This window comes from Sceloporus undulatus, chromosome 1, assembly GCF_019175285.1.
Source record: "Sceloporus undulatus isolate JIND9_A2432 ecotype Alabama chromosome 1, SceUnd_v1.1, whole genome shotgun sequence".
NCBI lineage: Eukaryota > Metazoa > Chordata > Lepidosauria > Squamata > Phrynosomatidae > Sceloporus > Sceloporus undulatus.
The window spans coordinates 338720180-338737002 of NC_056522.1; the positions used below are offsets into that span (position 1 = coordinate 338720180).

The 16823-nt window shown below is 40.8% G+C and overlaps 1 protein-coding gene across 1 annotated transcript; it reads left to right on the forward strand.

Annotated features, from left to right (window-relative positions):
- Positions 1-5732: 5732 nt before the first annotated feature.
- On the forward strand, positions 5733-16760 carry NPC2 (NPC intracellular cholesterol transporter 2). Its single transcript, XM_042446342.1, has 4 exons — positions 5733-5909; positions 13426-13533; positions 14805-14977; positions 15978-16760. The coding sequence occupies exons 1-4, from the start codon at positions 5825-5827 to the stop codon at positions 16062-16064; spliced, it is 453 nt and encodes a 150-aa protein (XP_042302276.1). The 5' UTR covers positions 5733-5824; the 3' UTR covers positions 16065-16760.
- The last annotated feature ends 63 nt before the right edge of the window (positions 16761-16823 follow it).

Consider the following 16823-nt stretch of genomic DNA (forward strand, 5'->3'; position numbering starts at 1 on the left):
CATGTTTCTCCCAACTTCAGAATGTTTTGTCTGATCAATTTAAGGCTGAATTAAATGAGGTGAAGCATTTTCAAAGGGGTGGTAATGGCAGTTTGTTGCAATAAAAACACAACAGTATCTGGCACCTTGTATGTGTATACAGTATATCACTTCAAGTTGTTTGACAACTTATGGAGACCCTATGAATTGCATACAATTTTCTTAGACAAGGAATAATCAGAAGTTGTTGGCCACTGCCTTCATCTGAAATATAACCTACAGCACTTGTATTTGTATTTCTTGTCAGTCTTCCATTGAAGTATTAACCAAGGGCCTGAGCAGACAGGCCAAAATAAAGCTGCTTTGGGTCACTTTGGAGGTATACTGTTTAAATTACATATGCATCTTGAGAGGCCAGAAGCTGCACCAAAGCTGTGTTCCAATCCTCAGGACTGGAGCATAGCTTTGGTGCGGTTTCCAGCCTCTTAAGACACATGCAGCATTTAAACAGCATACCTCCATAGTGACCCACAGCAGCTTTATTTTGGCCTGTTTGTTCAGGCCCTATGTCTCACCTTGCTTAGTTTCCAAGATCAGACAGGGTCTGGCACTCAGGGTATGTAGACTCTTATAGCACCATAAACCTTAATAACTAACAAAGTTGTAACATTTTGTGAAATACGATCCAAAAACTGACAATTGCATTGCATGGGGTCATGGCTGGCCCAAGTCACTTGAAATAGTTTAGGATAGACTAAACTGAGATCAGATCCCTCACAAATAAAGGTCTATATTGTTGTGTGTGTATAATGCAAGGGTGAGCAAAGTGCAGCCCATGGGTCACATCCGGCTACAAACTCTATTTGTTGCCCCAGAGCTTTCCAGCCCCCCCCCCCTTTAAAGAAATGTAGACTAAATATTGCCTCCTAATGATGCCAGGAGCAGTGTTTTGCCACGGTATCCTCAACCCTCTAAACCTCCTAATCTCACCACTGAAAACAGGTCCCAAAGCAGAAGTGACGTCTGTTTAGTTTCTGGTATATTTTTTGGGTCAATTTTCAGATGAAAACAGAGAAGTGAGATCCATGGTGTGGAGGCACAAAAGGAGTGAGTTAACCCTTTCTTTTTCTATAGTAGCCCACTTCAGTATAAAGGCTAGTTAGTAGGCCAGACTTATTCAGCCTCATCCTAAGTATTATTTTTAGCTATAGCAGTACAGACAAGTGCCATTGGCCCAAATATTGACCAGTTCTGCCTTTATTAACAAAAAGTTCTCTCCAGTGACCACTGACATTCATATTTGTACATTTGATAGATGTTTGTGTATAATTGTTTACTTTGATGGCAAGGCTTTGAAGGGGCACATTCAAGTAGAATATGCCCATTCACATTCAAATTATTATTATTATTATTATTATTATTATTATTATTATTATTATTACCCACCTCTCCCAAAGCCTCGAGACCGGGTACAACAAAGATTAAAACACACACATTAAAATAATCCAACATAAAATTAAAAATATACCAATTTAAAATTCATAGTTTAAAATCAACTAGAAGAGATAGTTCTTCAATGCTGTTTTAAATTCAGACAGAGTATTCAACTGTTGCATCTCTCCCAGCAGGTCATTACACAGTCTAAGGGCAGCTGATGAAAATGTCCTGTGTGTGACAGCTGCCAGTCTAGTTCTGGCCATCTGAAGTAAATGTCCCTCACAGGACCCAAGTATACAGGACAGATTATATGGGAGGAGACAATCCCATAGGTAACCTGGCATACACTTTAAAACTTCCCTCTTGGTCTAATTTGGAACTGGAAGTAACATAGCAGGAAATCATAGTGCTAGAATAGTGTGGTATGAAAAGGCTCCGGGTAGGTTACTTTAGACAAGTCACTCTCTCTCATTCTCAGAAGAAGGCAAGGGCAAACCTCCTCTGAACAAAACTTGCCAAGAAAAACTTGTGACAGTGTCGCCATAAGTCAGAATGACTTGAAGGCATACCTCTACCACAACAAAAAGGTTCTAATAACTCAACATCTGTTTCAGGAGCAGTCAGTGCCTAAAGGTAAATAATTTAAAGAAAATAATTGTGATTCAGATTATGAAAGAAGGCATGATCTGTACTAATAGGAAATCAATCTGTGAATAGAAGGCATTGGTTGGAACCCTGTCGGTATAACTACATGGGCATTAATGGTGGTGACAGGAGAAAAGGGCCATGAATACAGTGACCATGAAGTAATAAGACACTGGAGAAATAGGCTGCTCAGAACTGTCAGGTTTTGTCATCCATCTTGCCCCACTACCATGCAAGCCTGGAAATAAAACAACTCCTACCTAAGAGCATCAGCTGAATTCCAGCCATGATCAGCTACATAAAGACTAACCTCCTAATACTAGTCAGGTGTTTACACTTTAATGTATAGTCCGACACTGCAAGCCAATGAATGCCTACACAAAAATAGTAAACCCCATTAGTGCTTACCTCCAAGGGTATATATATAGCCCGAATGTCTTTTTAGGATTCAGAATATACTTCCAGAACATACTTACATGGATACCAGATATGTATCCTGAAGGTAACATTGAGCCATCTAATCAGATTACTTATATTTGAGTGTTATCAACACTGATAGAAGACATAAACTCCTCTACTTTAATGTTTTTCAGGAGTAGCAAAGAGTTCCGACCAAGGCAGAAATCTAGCATGTAATTAACCTATATCAATTGCATTGACTTTATCAGGATTTTAAATAGCCTAGTGATGCATAGGGACTATTATCTAGATCAGCAATCTGTCTTCCAGAATGGTCATTCTAGAAAAGGTGAGCAGCTGGGAGGGGGGCAGTCTTTGCTCTGGGGCTTTTTGGTGCACTAGAAGTGATATTTTGTTACTTCCAGTTACCATCTTCTACAGGTTTTAGCCCAAAGGTGATTTCAGGAGGGACCTTTGAGGAGTGGAGGAGGATAGAAACGTGCAACCATCTTGCTGGCAAGTGTTCTTTTGGGGGCTGTTTGAAGGTGAACTCCCCAAATTAGCTTTTGCTTTAAAATTGGGAGTTGAGGTTTGGGGTAACATGCACTCTGCAAGTTGTACTTTTCCCACCCTTGTTCAAGAAGCTATAGAGAAACTGGAAGTCTCTATGAGGACACAGTGCTATCAACATGCTAAATAAAACACATTGTCACATCCATTCCAACTGAAAGTGTTGGATGAAGTGTTCCTTTCTGAGGTGTAAATTCATAACCCTAACTATGACCCCAGTGAAGTTGATGGGAATTCTAGCACAATGCATATAGAGAGCATGAAACTGAGGAAAGCTGGAGGTGGTCATTTATTTCCACTCTTTATGCAAGCTGCAACCTTGGACAGCAGCCACATGGTTTGCAATATGGAGTTTCTTAATCGGATACAGTTGCCTTTCACCCATTCAGAAAACCAGGACTGAGTGCTGAGTGACACAGGAGTTTCACTGAATAATAAAAAGTGGCGGACACATACCCTTCCACTTCTCATGTGCCTCTTTCCAAGGCCAGTTTCTTTGAGGGAAAAGATGAATGAACCCAAATAATGGGCTCTGTCTCCTCTTACAATTGCTCTCTTCCCATGCTGAGATTATGAGGCATCCCCCAGACCCCAATATAGCTATACCTCCATTAATCAAATGTATGGGTTCCTGTGCATTGCTACTGTAATAGAAAAATTGGTAACATGGAAAGAATAGGGATCAGCTCCTACAACACAAAAAAAAGAAGAAAGGTTTGACATGTTTCAGCAAAGTTTTTATTCAGAACTAACATTATGCAGAATTATTATTATTATTATTATTATTATTATTATTATTATTATTAACCTTTATTTATGAAGCAACCACACCGGCCTTGCATAAGTAAATAAAAAGATTTTGAACCTTCTAGAAACTAATTGAAGGATTCTTCCAAAATGCATTCAGGTTTGACTTTTTCTTTCACTAGCTTCCACTTTTCTCAACATTTCCATTTAGGTGGCTGAACTTATGTATCAAGTATTAGTGTACACTGCCGCAACTTGACACTGGAGGTGTTTTCGATCCCAATCTTACCATCCTTCCATGCTCCTTTTTGTTAAAAAAGCAACAACATCCAGCTAGACAGAGCATGAGGAATGGAGGGCTGCACAGGCCTAAAAAGATGTGTAAAGGCACTGTTACAGGTTTTGTTATGTAAGATATGCCTGTATCTTATATTGGTAATACTATGGACCGCTTCCATTAAATAATATTTGCCATCAGCCTGTCTCAAATCTAGCTCTAAGTTGCCTTGCCTTCTGAAGCAACAACCAAGTGAGCACAATAAAAGTAGCATTATTATTTTGTACCTGCACTGCTTTGCATCTATTTGAGAAGGACAAGCATGTTTGGAGGCTTGTATGAAAAGTCCCACAGAAGTTTTCGGTGGGGGGAAAAGGGTACATGAGCCATCTCTAGTTTTCAGTGATGTAAACTTAAGTATTGGACTCAAGTTGCTTCATTGACTACACTTGGACTCAACTCAGCAATAAATGATTTGACTTGAAGGGAAAGTTTTCAGTGGGTGCATTTACACTATAGAAATAATGCAGTTTGACACCACTTTAACTGCCATGGTTTTAGCCCACAGCATCCTGGGATTCATAGTTTTGTGAAGTCATAGTCCAACACTGAAACCACTAGGCCAGGCTGGCTCTCAACCCAGTGGGTTCTGCTCAAAATGGAGGCCATTTCAGGGATGGTTCAGTAGGTTGAATAGATCAAATGTAAGTCCTAGCAGATGGGTTTATTATGGTTATACATATCTATTTAAAGTAGATACAGTATAAATGTAGATATTATAAGACAGATACATAGATATACTCTATGTACAGAGAATGTTTCTCAGTGGATTTATTTAATTTGTATTGTTACCCTATGTGTCCAATTTTACTAGTATTGTTATATTTGTGGTATGTTAAAAATGGTGTTGCTGATTTGTTTTGTTTTGTGTACATGTGTAGTTTAATAGATGTGTTTACACATGTATATATCTGTGTGTGTGTATATATATAGACATATATGTGTGTGTGTATTTGTGTGTATGTGTTGTATATCTCTCTCTCTTTGTGTGTGTGTATATATATATATGTGTGTGTGTGTGTGTGTAGATATATATGTGTGTGTGCATGTGTGTGCATATACATCTATATATGTGTGTGTATTTGTGTGTATGTATTGTGTATCTCTCTATATATAGATAGAGATATGTGTGTGTATATTTATACATACGTGTGTGTATGTGTGTGTATGTGCTGTATCTTTCTATCTGTGTGTATGTGTGTGTATGTCTATGTGTGTATATCTGTGTGTGTGTGTATCTGTGTGTGCGTGTGTGTGTGTGTTGTATCTCTTTCTCTCTTTGTGTGTGTGTGTGTGCATATCTCTCTGTGTGTGTATATATGTGTGTCTGTGTATACACACACATACACAGAATGCTTATCAGTGGATTGTATTGGATTGTCTTGCTCCCCAGCAGCTGTGTTTAGGTTTTACTAGTATTGTTATACTTAATGTTAACCAACAAAAACAGCTACTTTGTTGCTTTGCTTTGTGTATTTGTAACAGCTGTGTCTAATGAAAAACCAACCCAGGCGGAGGCGTTGCCTGCTCCGGGCGAAGGAGGGCCTGTCTGCCTGGGCCTGCCTCCTCCTCCTCCTCCTCCTTCGGGGCGGCGCTGGCCTCGGAAGCCTCTCATGTGACGCCGGGGGCCGGGGCCATAAACCCAGGAGGCCGGGGCTCCCTCCCAGGCGGAAGGAAAGAAGGAAGGAAGGAAGAAGCCCTGCTGCTGCCATGCTGGCCCTGCTCGCCCTGGCCCTGCTGCTGCTGCTGGCCGCCCCTGCCGCCCTGGCCGAGCCCCTCAAGTTCCTGGACTGCGGTGAGTGGGCTCCCCTCCCCTCTGGGGCCTCCTCTCCCTGGGACACTCCCGCCCTCCTTTTCCCGGACGGACAGGGCTCAGAGGCAGGGACTGGCCTTTCTCTGGGCATGTCCTCCATTCTTCTTGAAGGCCCAGATGTCAGGGTCGCCTTGCCCGCCTTTGGCATCTGCTCAGCCTTTCCTTTTCCAGGGCAGGAGCCCAGCATTTCAACCTTCTGCCCAGGAGGAGTTCTCGAGGGCCCCCATTTTGAGCATGGCTGAGAAGCATGATGCAAACGAAGAAGAAGCAGAGAGAGGAGCACTGTTTCTTTACCTTTAGCAATACAATGCATTGACTAAATCGTCATTTAAAATACATATCATTGCAAATAGAGGTGGAGTATTTCTAACTCTCTTATCAATAATCCAGGTAGGCACTGCTTTAACTTTCATGGCTCAGTGCGGTGGAACTTGGGGTTTGTACTTTGTTGTAGCACCAGAGCTCTTTGACAGAAAAGGCGAAATGTCTCACAAAACTACAATTCCCAGACTTCCAGAGCATGGAGCCATGGCTGTTAAAGCTGTGCCCACCTGGATTATTTCCCCCTCTTCTGCTAGCTTTCTCAAGTTTGGGGAAATTGGGGGGTGAGTATTCCCAGAGCGAGAATGGGAAGATAGATCCTGAGACTTCTCTAAAAGTCATTTTAGGGGAACATTTAAAAAAAAAAGTTTTTAAAAAGGTAATGGTTGTCCCTAAGAGTAATTTTATAATTACTTTCCCCCCTGAGGAGTTGATTAAAAAGTAATTTGTCCCAGGCTTTGATTCCCACCCACAAGGAAAGCCGATGCCAGGTGTGAGAATGTTGCCACACACCAGAACTGGGTCCTGCCCACACAGACATGTTTGAAGTCAGGCAGATGACTTGGTTTCCGTCATGCCTTTTATGATGCCTATTATTATATTACTACAGGGCCAGAATTAAGCTGTATATTAAATGCCAATCTCCACAGGTGTGATAACAGTATAAGTAACCGCTGAGAAGTTTTAGGGGACCATGGCCTACCAGCCTCATTTTTTTCTCATAGTGAAACTATTGTGGTCAGATTCAAAGATATAGCTGGTTAGTCTGTAGAATCAGTATGTAGAGAGATCTTGTTGCCTCTTTGAGACTAACTGAAAGAAAGAAGTTGGCATTATGAGCTTTCGTTGGTTTAAGTTTACTTTCTGATGCATCTATGAAAGCTCATACTGTCAACTTATTTCTTTCATTTAGTGTCAAAGGTGCTACAAGATATCTAGTGAAACTAATTCCTGATCAGCATTGGAAGGCTGCATTTAGATGTGTTGATGGCTAGACTTAGCCCAGCAGAGAAGCAATTGCAGGGAAGAAAGTATAGATAACAACCATTGCCATCCTCTGAAGCTGAGAGACTGTGACTTACCTGCCTGTGTGCCATGCTTTAATTCCTTGTAGCTCAGTTCTTGCTCGCTCTCGCTCTCACCCACTCTTTCTATTGAAAATCAAGGGCAAGCTGATTTTGGTATATGGGGCTGCTTCATTTGTAAATTGTTTAAAGGTAAAACTAGGACTAATGGTAATTAACTAGTTTTTGCCTGTTGTTGTGTGTCTTCAAGTTGTTCCTGACTTATGGCGATCCTAAGGCTAACCTCTCATAGGGTTTTCTTGGCAAGTTTCTTCAGATGGGGCTTGCCATTGCTGTCCTCTGAGGCTGAGAGAATGTGACTTGCCCAAGGTCATCCAGTGGGTTTCCACGGCTGAGCTGGGATTTGAACTCTGGTCTTCCAGTGTCCTAGTCCAGTACTCAAACCACTACGCCACATTCTCCAGCCTCATTTTAAAACAAATGTTATCCCAGCAAAGTTATTGAGGAACTAGAGTGAAAGTAGATTTGTATTCCTAGAATCTTGTGGTGCTACTGAACGTCCAGGAAGAATAGCCATGTGTGTGGTTTTATTCTTGATGCATTATTACAAAACTAGTAATATGAGTTGTGCTAATTGAAGAAGATGTCATGCGCCACCATTCCTTATGTTGCAGTCACTGTATGGAGTTTATTACTCGGGGGAAATTGATAAACAGTGATTAACCAGTCAAAATCATGCAATTAAGATTAAAACATGCTTAAAATGTGATTAGCACAAGAACCATTATCCCATGAATAACCAAGGAATAAACAGCAAAAAAAAATTTTTTTAAATGGGAAAATCCTGTGAATGTTTTGCTGCTGTTTACTGTCTGATTATTCACAGGATAATGGCACTTTAAGCACGTCTAATCTTAATGTCATGTGAAAACCATTAGTGCAATTACAGAATATTCCCGGGATAATGGTGCTTTGAATACGATGTTGTGTGAAAACCATTAGTGCAATGGTGTGATTATGGCAGGTTAATCCCCACTTATACTTCCAGTCCCCCCGCCCTGTGTGATAAGCTCCTATGGGACAGCCAGGAACTCTGCAAAAGGAGCTAGTGGCTTTTGGGCAGAGCTTGGAAGCATTGCTTTTGTACATTGCAGCTGCCAGAATCTTCCAACCACCATGCCCCCTTCGCATATGGAGTATCAAGGAGCCCACCCAACATTTCTGCCCTCTTTAAGTGCTGTAGTTCCATCCTATGGAAGTCTGGGATTTGCAGTTTTACAAGGTCTTTAGCCTTCTCTGACAAAGTGCTAGTGCCTCTCAAGACTTCAAAAACCATGACTCTTTATATTAATTTGATAGGATTGATAGGATTTCCCAGCATAGTAACAGTAGTTCAGACTGGGTGCTGCCACTGTTGTTGAAGCAAATATCTTCTGGGAAATGTGAATTTTAACTATCTGAAGACATAGAATGTGTCAGGAGGAAGAAGGCTGGCCTAGCCTGACACTTCCCTATTGTGTAGTGATTCAGAAAACTGCTTTGTGAGTGTCAGATGACTCTGTGGGGCAGGCTGTTAGCTATATTACTTTGCATTCAAATTGATTGTTGAGAAACAGAGGGGGAAGGGAAACATTGATTCTTATGGGAAACTTCAGAAGACAATGTGATCTGTTTAGATGGAAAATGGGCGCTATGGGATGTAGTAGAACATTTCCTATTGCAAAGTGAAGAACTTCTGTTTCATGGAAATCTTCAAACATCCACTTCTGCTTCCTTCAAAGGCATCAGGGAATGCATGGAAAGTCACTTGGCCATGCTGTGTGTTATTTTCCCTATGTTCATCACACACATACATATGCAAAAAGGGCAACTTGGTCCTGATACATGAGGCTGCTGTCTTCAAGTCTAGATTGTTCAAAGGCCAAAGCAGCTCTTTGCATAAACAATAACACAGTGCCATCCCTGTTCTTGTGTTTCCATTTGTGTGTGCAGGAGCCTTTTTTTTTTGTTTTTGTTTTTGATTTTGCAGACTGGTAATAAATTTCAGACATTTCTCAGAAATCAGAAATGTTAGAGTGGCCTACTGTAAAAATAAAGAACATGTAATGCTCCAGATCTTGGACTGTAACTCCCAGTATCCTTCACATTTAGCTATACTGATTAGGGTTGGTGGGAGTTGCAATCCAACCACCCAGAAGGCCACACATTCCTAGCTCCTGACCTGGTGAGTGCCCTCCTGTTTCCTTGCTGTAGTGCTGAAAGGTGACCCTCTGAATGAGATTGTGCCAGCTCCTGGTGTGAGACATCACACCTTACCTCGGTAGTGGGAATTATGTGAGTTTCCAAGATCATGCTGGACTTCTGCTCCCAGCAGCTACAGCTAGCATGACCAGTGGTGAGGAGTGCTGGGTGCTTCAGTCCAGCAACATGATCCCCGCTTCTGCTATACAAAATGCAATGATGCAGGGGGATTACTAACATAATATGTTACCAACTATAACTAATATGTAATATGCATGGGTCTTACTAACTATAATTAACATGCAGTAATGTGTTACTAACTATAACTAAGATGTAATATGCAGGGCTCTTGCTAATATGTAATCTGGGGGCACTGCAGGATTGAGGTTTGATTTAGATAGAAAACAGGTATAGTCATAATATTAGATTAACCAGTATTTCAGGCCTCCTTATTTTGTTTGAGCCTAGTTCTAGTCCTGAGCCAGCATGTCCAGTAGTCAAGGATAATGGCATTTTTAGCCCAACATCTGGCAGTCTAAAGATTCCCTAATGATTGTCAAGGAGGTATGTACCAGTTGTAGCAGACGGATAGCTATGTACTCACAAAAGGAGTTGTGTGGTTGTGAAAGACTATGGCAAAGAATTGGGCAGCCAATTCCCAATTATTGTTTCCCCACACTTTTTTACATTGATATGGTACTCTCCAGGATAAAATGCAATACAGCATCGAACAATAGGGGTGTAGGTGGGTATGACTTACAGGATAAAAATTGCTTTCTGTTGAGGCAAAGTTACTATCAAATACAAACTGGAGAGTTGAGTGGGTGTTTTGAGAGGCGTACCTGGCCTGTGTCCCACTTGTATTACACAGGAGAGCAGCTTTGCAGCTGAGCTGGATTGTCTTACTCATGAATTAGGACACAACAGGTGAGAGAATTCAAAGATATGGCCATGTTAGTCTGTAGAATCAATATGTAGAGACATCTTGTAGCACCTTTGAGACTAACTGAAATAAAGAGGTTGGCAGCATGAGCTTTCCTAGACTTCAGTCTACTTTCTCAGATGTATCTGTCTCAGTTTCATAGTCTCAAAGGTGCTACAAGATCTCTCTACATTACAAAAACTCATGTAATGTTGTACCTACAACACAGGATAATGTTTATGGGGTGTTACTGTGATTTTGAAGACAGCCCCTGTACAAAGTCCCTGTTCCTTTACTCTTGAGTTGATGAGTGAAGCCTTGTGCACAGTTATTTGGTAAATAGCACAGCTGAACTTGGTGAGTTTAAAGTCTAAGTAAACATTCACAAGAGTGCCATGTAATCATAAAATGCACTTAATTGGGGCTAATCACCACTGGACACAAAAAGAATCTTAAAAAAGATTGCACTGCAGGTTGAAATGCACTTACTGGAGAATGAATCCATTAAATCTTGTGTGGCTATCCTATGAAGAAATATGCACCAGCCTGGATATTGTGACTGTTCTAGTCTCCTCTTGACAGGTTATGCCTTTAAATTAATTGGTCATGAACACAAATTCAACAATTTCCTGAAGCCACAATTTGCTGCCACATCTGTGTGAATAACTAAAGAAACAGGCTGAAGCTAGAATAAAGGATTGATGCATCATTAGTCATGTGAAGATACAAGTCATCATAGGCAGACCACAAGGCTGATTCACACTTAAAACTGCATTTGCTATGAATATGATTTGTGTTTTCCTAGCTAAACATGGCAAAGCATACACAGGAGGATATTTTCTGAAATCTGTCCTATGTCACTCTTGACTTTCCTTTTCCTCTCTTCTCTCATCAAATTTTAGATTGGGGTGGGAAACCTTTTGCCCTCTAGATATTTTGATCTACAGTTCCCATCAGCATGGCCTATAGAGAGGAATTACAGATTTCGTAGTCTTAAGCATCTGGAGGACCAAAGATTATCCACCTCTGATTTGCATTAAAGTTCTTGGCACAGGAACTGGTCTGTTTTTTTGCCTATGCTATTGCCATTGCTAGACAATAGCCACTTCCCAACATCCTAGAATCAGAGAATTGTAGAGTTGGAAGATACCACAAGGGCCATCCAGTCCAACCCCCTGCCATGCAGGAAATCACAATCAAAGCATCCCCAACAGATGGCCATCCAGCCTCTGTTTAAAGACCTCTAAGGAAGCAGACTCCACTACACTCCGAGGGAATGTGTTCCACTATTGAACAGCCCTTACTGTCAGGAAGTTCCTCCTAATGTTGAGGTGGAATCCTTCTTCCTGTAGCTTGCATCCATTGCTCCTGGTCCTAGTCTCTGGAGCAGCAGAAAACAAGCTTGCTCCCTCCTTAATATGACATCCCTTCAAATACAGGGCTATCATATCACCTCTTAATCTTCTCTTTTCCAGGCTAAACATCCCAAGCTCCCTTAGTCCTGTGCAACAAAGAAACAGAACTCTTCAGAGGTGGATCTAGAATATAGAAACTGGCATCCTTCTCAGCAGTTGACATCATTAAGGCTTGGTATTCACCCCAAAGATGTCCCTAAATTAATCTCTTCATTTTCTAATATATGAGTTAGTTCTTGCCATTTTCTTCTGTGGGAAAATAAAATCTCTACACTTGAGAACAACTCTGGTCTGAGGGCAATCCTGATGAGAGAAGGCCCAACTCTTAATAAGTGTTGCATTATTATCCTTGTAGCACATTATCTGCCTATACATGTCCACTACTCTTGAAGGCAGCATGCTCCACTGTCAAAGAGCTGTTACAGTCAGGAAGGTCTTCCTAATATTGAAGTGGAATCTCTTTTCCTATAGTTTGAATCCATTGCTCGGTGTCTTATTCTCTGGAGCAGAGTAAAACAAACTTGCTCCATCTTCAATATGACATTATTTCAAATATTTAAACATGACTATCTTGTCATCTCTTAACCTTCTCTTCCCTGTGCTAAACATACTTAGCTCCCTAAGCTGCTCTCATAGGACACATGGACATCAGATTGCACTGAAAAAAGGGTGTATCAGATACATACTTCTACAGTGTAATCCTTCATGCATGAGAATGCTCTTTCTGTATCCATGAAACTGGGGGGAAATGGGGCTGTATTATATGTATGAAAAAACAATTATCTGAGCAAGTCTTGTCTGAGATATATTGATATAAGATTATTGGCAGAAAAGTGGCTATCAGACAAACGGCGAGTGATTCTAGTTGCCAACAATCAGTATCTGTCTGTTTGGATTTTACTCTTGCAAGGTTACCAACTAGCATGGTTACTGAATGGATTGGCTTTGGGAATCTGGGAACTGTAGTCCAACACTAGGACATTTCTGACTTTTGAAATATACCCTGTTTCTGCCCCCATAAACCTCAGTCTGTTACTTAGGCTCAGTTCACCATTTCATCTTCTTATAGATACATGCAAATTGAAAATAAATGGTAATCTTTCAAGCTTTGTGGAGCATTTGTGCTTCACCATTGTGGGAAATGTAACCTATTCAGCATTATTGTGCTACATACTGTTGTGAAATCCATTTCCTGTTCTTTAGTCAAGCCAGCTGTTTCTGTCTCAATTTCCTTCTTTTAAAACCAGCTTGCAATGAAGAATATTTCTCTAAAGCTATAGACTGTGCTTTTCCAAACAGCTACTCTTAGTTGCAATTTCATGTTTCTAAGAATTTATGAGCCTTCCTAACTGTTAAAGTGATAAGCCAAATTGTGACAGCAGGATTGCACAGTTAGGTTGTTACAAGGGAAGCTACAGTTATCAAATGCAGTATGAGTGAATGTAGCAGTTTATAGGTTCCCATGTATGTTCTATATCTTTACCAGTGTAATGTTTGATGTTGCATTCAAGATATTGCTAGTATAACCAAGACATTAAGATCATGAATTTTCTTGTTTTCCCTCTTCCTTTCAGGTTCCAAAGATGGAACTATTACAGAGGTCAACGTGACTCCTTGCCCTTCAGAACCGTGTCTTCTCCACAAAGGAGAGTCTTACACTGTCAATGTCACATTTTCTAGTAGTAAGTATATCCTGATTTTTAAACTCTCTTAAGACAGTGATATTTATTGGACTGAAGCCTTTAAAAAAATCTTATGTTCAGTTTTCAAACTACAGATGCTTCAGCTGTTGTGAATTTCTTATACAGAAAATATTTTATCTACAAAAAAGGTCAATGTTACATGTAATTCATTGCATATATTGGCTAGCAGCTTGTAAGTGTCTTCTTGTGGTGCCACTAGAATTTAAGACAATATAATTCCTTTTGTGGAGTGTGTGTAAGGTGGATGTCTAATACCTTCTTGCACAATGTTTCCTTCCCTGCTGCACATTTATAGCATGATGATACCAGAGAATGTCCTTGCAGCTAATCAGTGGCCAGGTAGGGGGGATGTCCTGGTGCTTTCTGCTTTATGTTCCACCAGAATACCTGTAGGATCCTGGCCAGTAATTGCAAATATGTATCTTTGCTGTACTGGGACAGCCTCAAGTGACTGGCCTTCCAGCTTATGTACATGATGCAAAAGAGTCACAGATGCAGTTAGTGCATCCAGCAATCTATACATAGTTGTCATAGTTCTTCTTTAAAAACAAACATATTGGCAGTAGGTTTATCTAGCTCACTGTTGCCTGTAGCAGGGACAGGCACAGTGCAGCTATTCAGATATTGTTGGACAGCATCTGCCAGCATTTCTTACCATTGGCCACACTGACTAAGGCTGATGAGAGTTGTAGTCCAACATACCTGGAAGTCTGCACTTTGCCCTTCAACCTGGAGGTGCAAAGAATTGAACCTTAAGATTTTTTTTGGTATGTAAAACATGTACTCTGATATTGAGCTTCACCCTTTCACCTAAGATGTGAGAGGAGTAGCACTACCCAGCCCCATGCATTGACAGTCACTGAAGCAGTCAATGAAATTCAGGATATCTTTGACTTTAATGCACTGTAATCTTGATGTGGAATGGGAAGTGCACTTTATTCTGGCATCTTTCTAAATGGGGCAGTAAATCTGCTCCTGGTTTTAGTTCACATGGAAATGAAGCTATCCAAAGTGCTAAATCCTATCTCTTCTTCCTCCCCCCACCCCCTCAACTAAGTTCAATACATTGGATAGCTCATTTAAAGTCTGGATTAAAAGCAAGAGTGGGTTCACTGTCTCCCTGACACTGGAGCCACCAACTGCCATGGTTTGTGTGCATCCATGGAATCCTGCATTCCCTGCCCCAATAAAAGGTCCTTGTCTCAGTAAAATATGTTTCTTATTTTGTTAATCTTTTTCTGCTTTTACAGAGATTAACAGCCAAGGCAGCCAAGCAAAGGTGTATGGAGAAATGCTCCATATGGACATCCCCTTCCCCCTTGATCAGTCTGATGGTTGCAAGTCAGGAATCAGCTGCCCAATTCAGACTGGCCAGTCTTACAACTATCTGAACAAGTTACCAGTGAAAAGCGACTATCCATCTGTAAGTGTCTTGATCAGGCTGATTCCAGACAGTAGAGCTTTCTTCCACATACCTTTACCTCATTCACAGCAAGCGATGAAGTGCTGGAGACATTCACTTCATCTAGCTGCCTAGCTTTTAGGGGAAGGTGGGGTATGTCATTTTTCCCAGAGTGAAGAGTGAACATATTCTAAGTCTCTCAGTCTTAGTTCTCAGAAACAGACACTGCATCTGGATTGTACTACTTCAAACTAGGGGTTGGGAAAAGTTCCCACCATGGAGCAGAATTTCCTTACCTATAGAAAATTAGCATATCAGAGAGCAGGAAGTCTTGACTAGAATCCTTCTTAACATCTAGCTTTCTATCCCCAAGGAACAGTCTTACACTGTATGAAAAAACATTCAGTCATGTCACATATACAACACTGGGGGGAAATATGTTCCTAATTCCACCTTTGGTGCAAGGCAGGGTGATGTTTGTGGAAGATGTGGGCATAATAGGCAGAGACAATACTGAGAGCCAGCATAGCATAATACTTTGCTATAATTTTGTGGAATTGTGGAGAGAACCAATGCAGTCAGATTCAGGTGGGGCAGTGGATATATGCCCAAGAGCAAAAGTGACTGTTGTGCAGGATCTTCTAGACCTCCTTCTGTAAGCTCATAAAATGTACAGCTACTTGCAGAATTGGCTGGGTATGAGTGTGTAAAAGTCCCAACAGAATTTATTCTATATTTCTGATTCTGTGTTGAGGTTCGTATCAAAGACAAGAGTACAGAAAATGCCATGTATGTTCTTCAGTAGTATAGTAGTCTCAAGTGTTTTGCTTTTGGAATTAAATTGGAATACAGATCAAGCAAATGAATAAAAATAGACAGGAAAGAACTGAAGCCTATCAATCTCAGACTGATCCAAAGTGTGGTAATTTCTTGTAGTCCCTATCACTAGTTCTTCCACAAATAGGTGCTAAGGCCTGAATGTCTGCTGAATAACAGCTTTCACTCTTTTTATTCTCCACAGATTAAACTGGTTGTGAAATGGGAGCTGCTTGATGATCAAGGCGAGATGTTGTTCTGTTGGAAAATTCCTGTCCAGATCACCAGTTAAGAAGATCCTGCTTAACTCTTGAGGGTTTCCACGGGAGGGAACAATGGGGAGGCTGGGTATAGAAAGGAGTCAAATGCTTTGCTCTACAAAGCATTTCTTGTTTCAGTTCCTGTAGCATCTGTGCAACAATTACTCTCTTCCCCCGGAGTGAAAATCAGAATGCAGTGGTCAGAAAGAATTCATCCAAAAGAGAATGGGGAAAATCTTGCTATAGCTCTGGGCAAAAGGTCATATAAAATCATTGATGGAAGTAATGTGTGGAGGATTTTGACTGTTTATAATAAAATGCTTATCATGAAAAGATGTTTTGGTGGGGGGGGGGAGAAAACAGAGCAAACATCTGTCAGAAAGTTTGCAGCTTGTCAACAATACAGTGCCTCTCACGGTCAAATGTTGCAGGCTTTCATCTATTTTCCTACCAGTTTCCCCTGCTCTCCCATGACCTAAAATTTTCTTGGATCTTCATTTGTCATCTGGAGCCAAAAGAAGACTGAATAGCCACCTGCTGTGACTACTTGCTGCAGAGAGGGAAAACCATCCTCTCAGTCGATGCCAAACCAAATGGCATTTGGTCTCTCTGTGGAGATCATTTGTATTAAACATTTTGCACTGTCTTGTAACTTACCTGGAGTTCACTGTATACTCCAAATCCAGCTTCTTTTTATAACTTCCTTTTAATAAAGCCTTGTCATTAAATGTTTGTCTGTCTTGTTTTGGGATAATGAAGCATTTACTAGCTGGGAGTAACCTGTCTTGTCA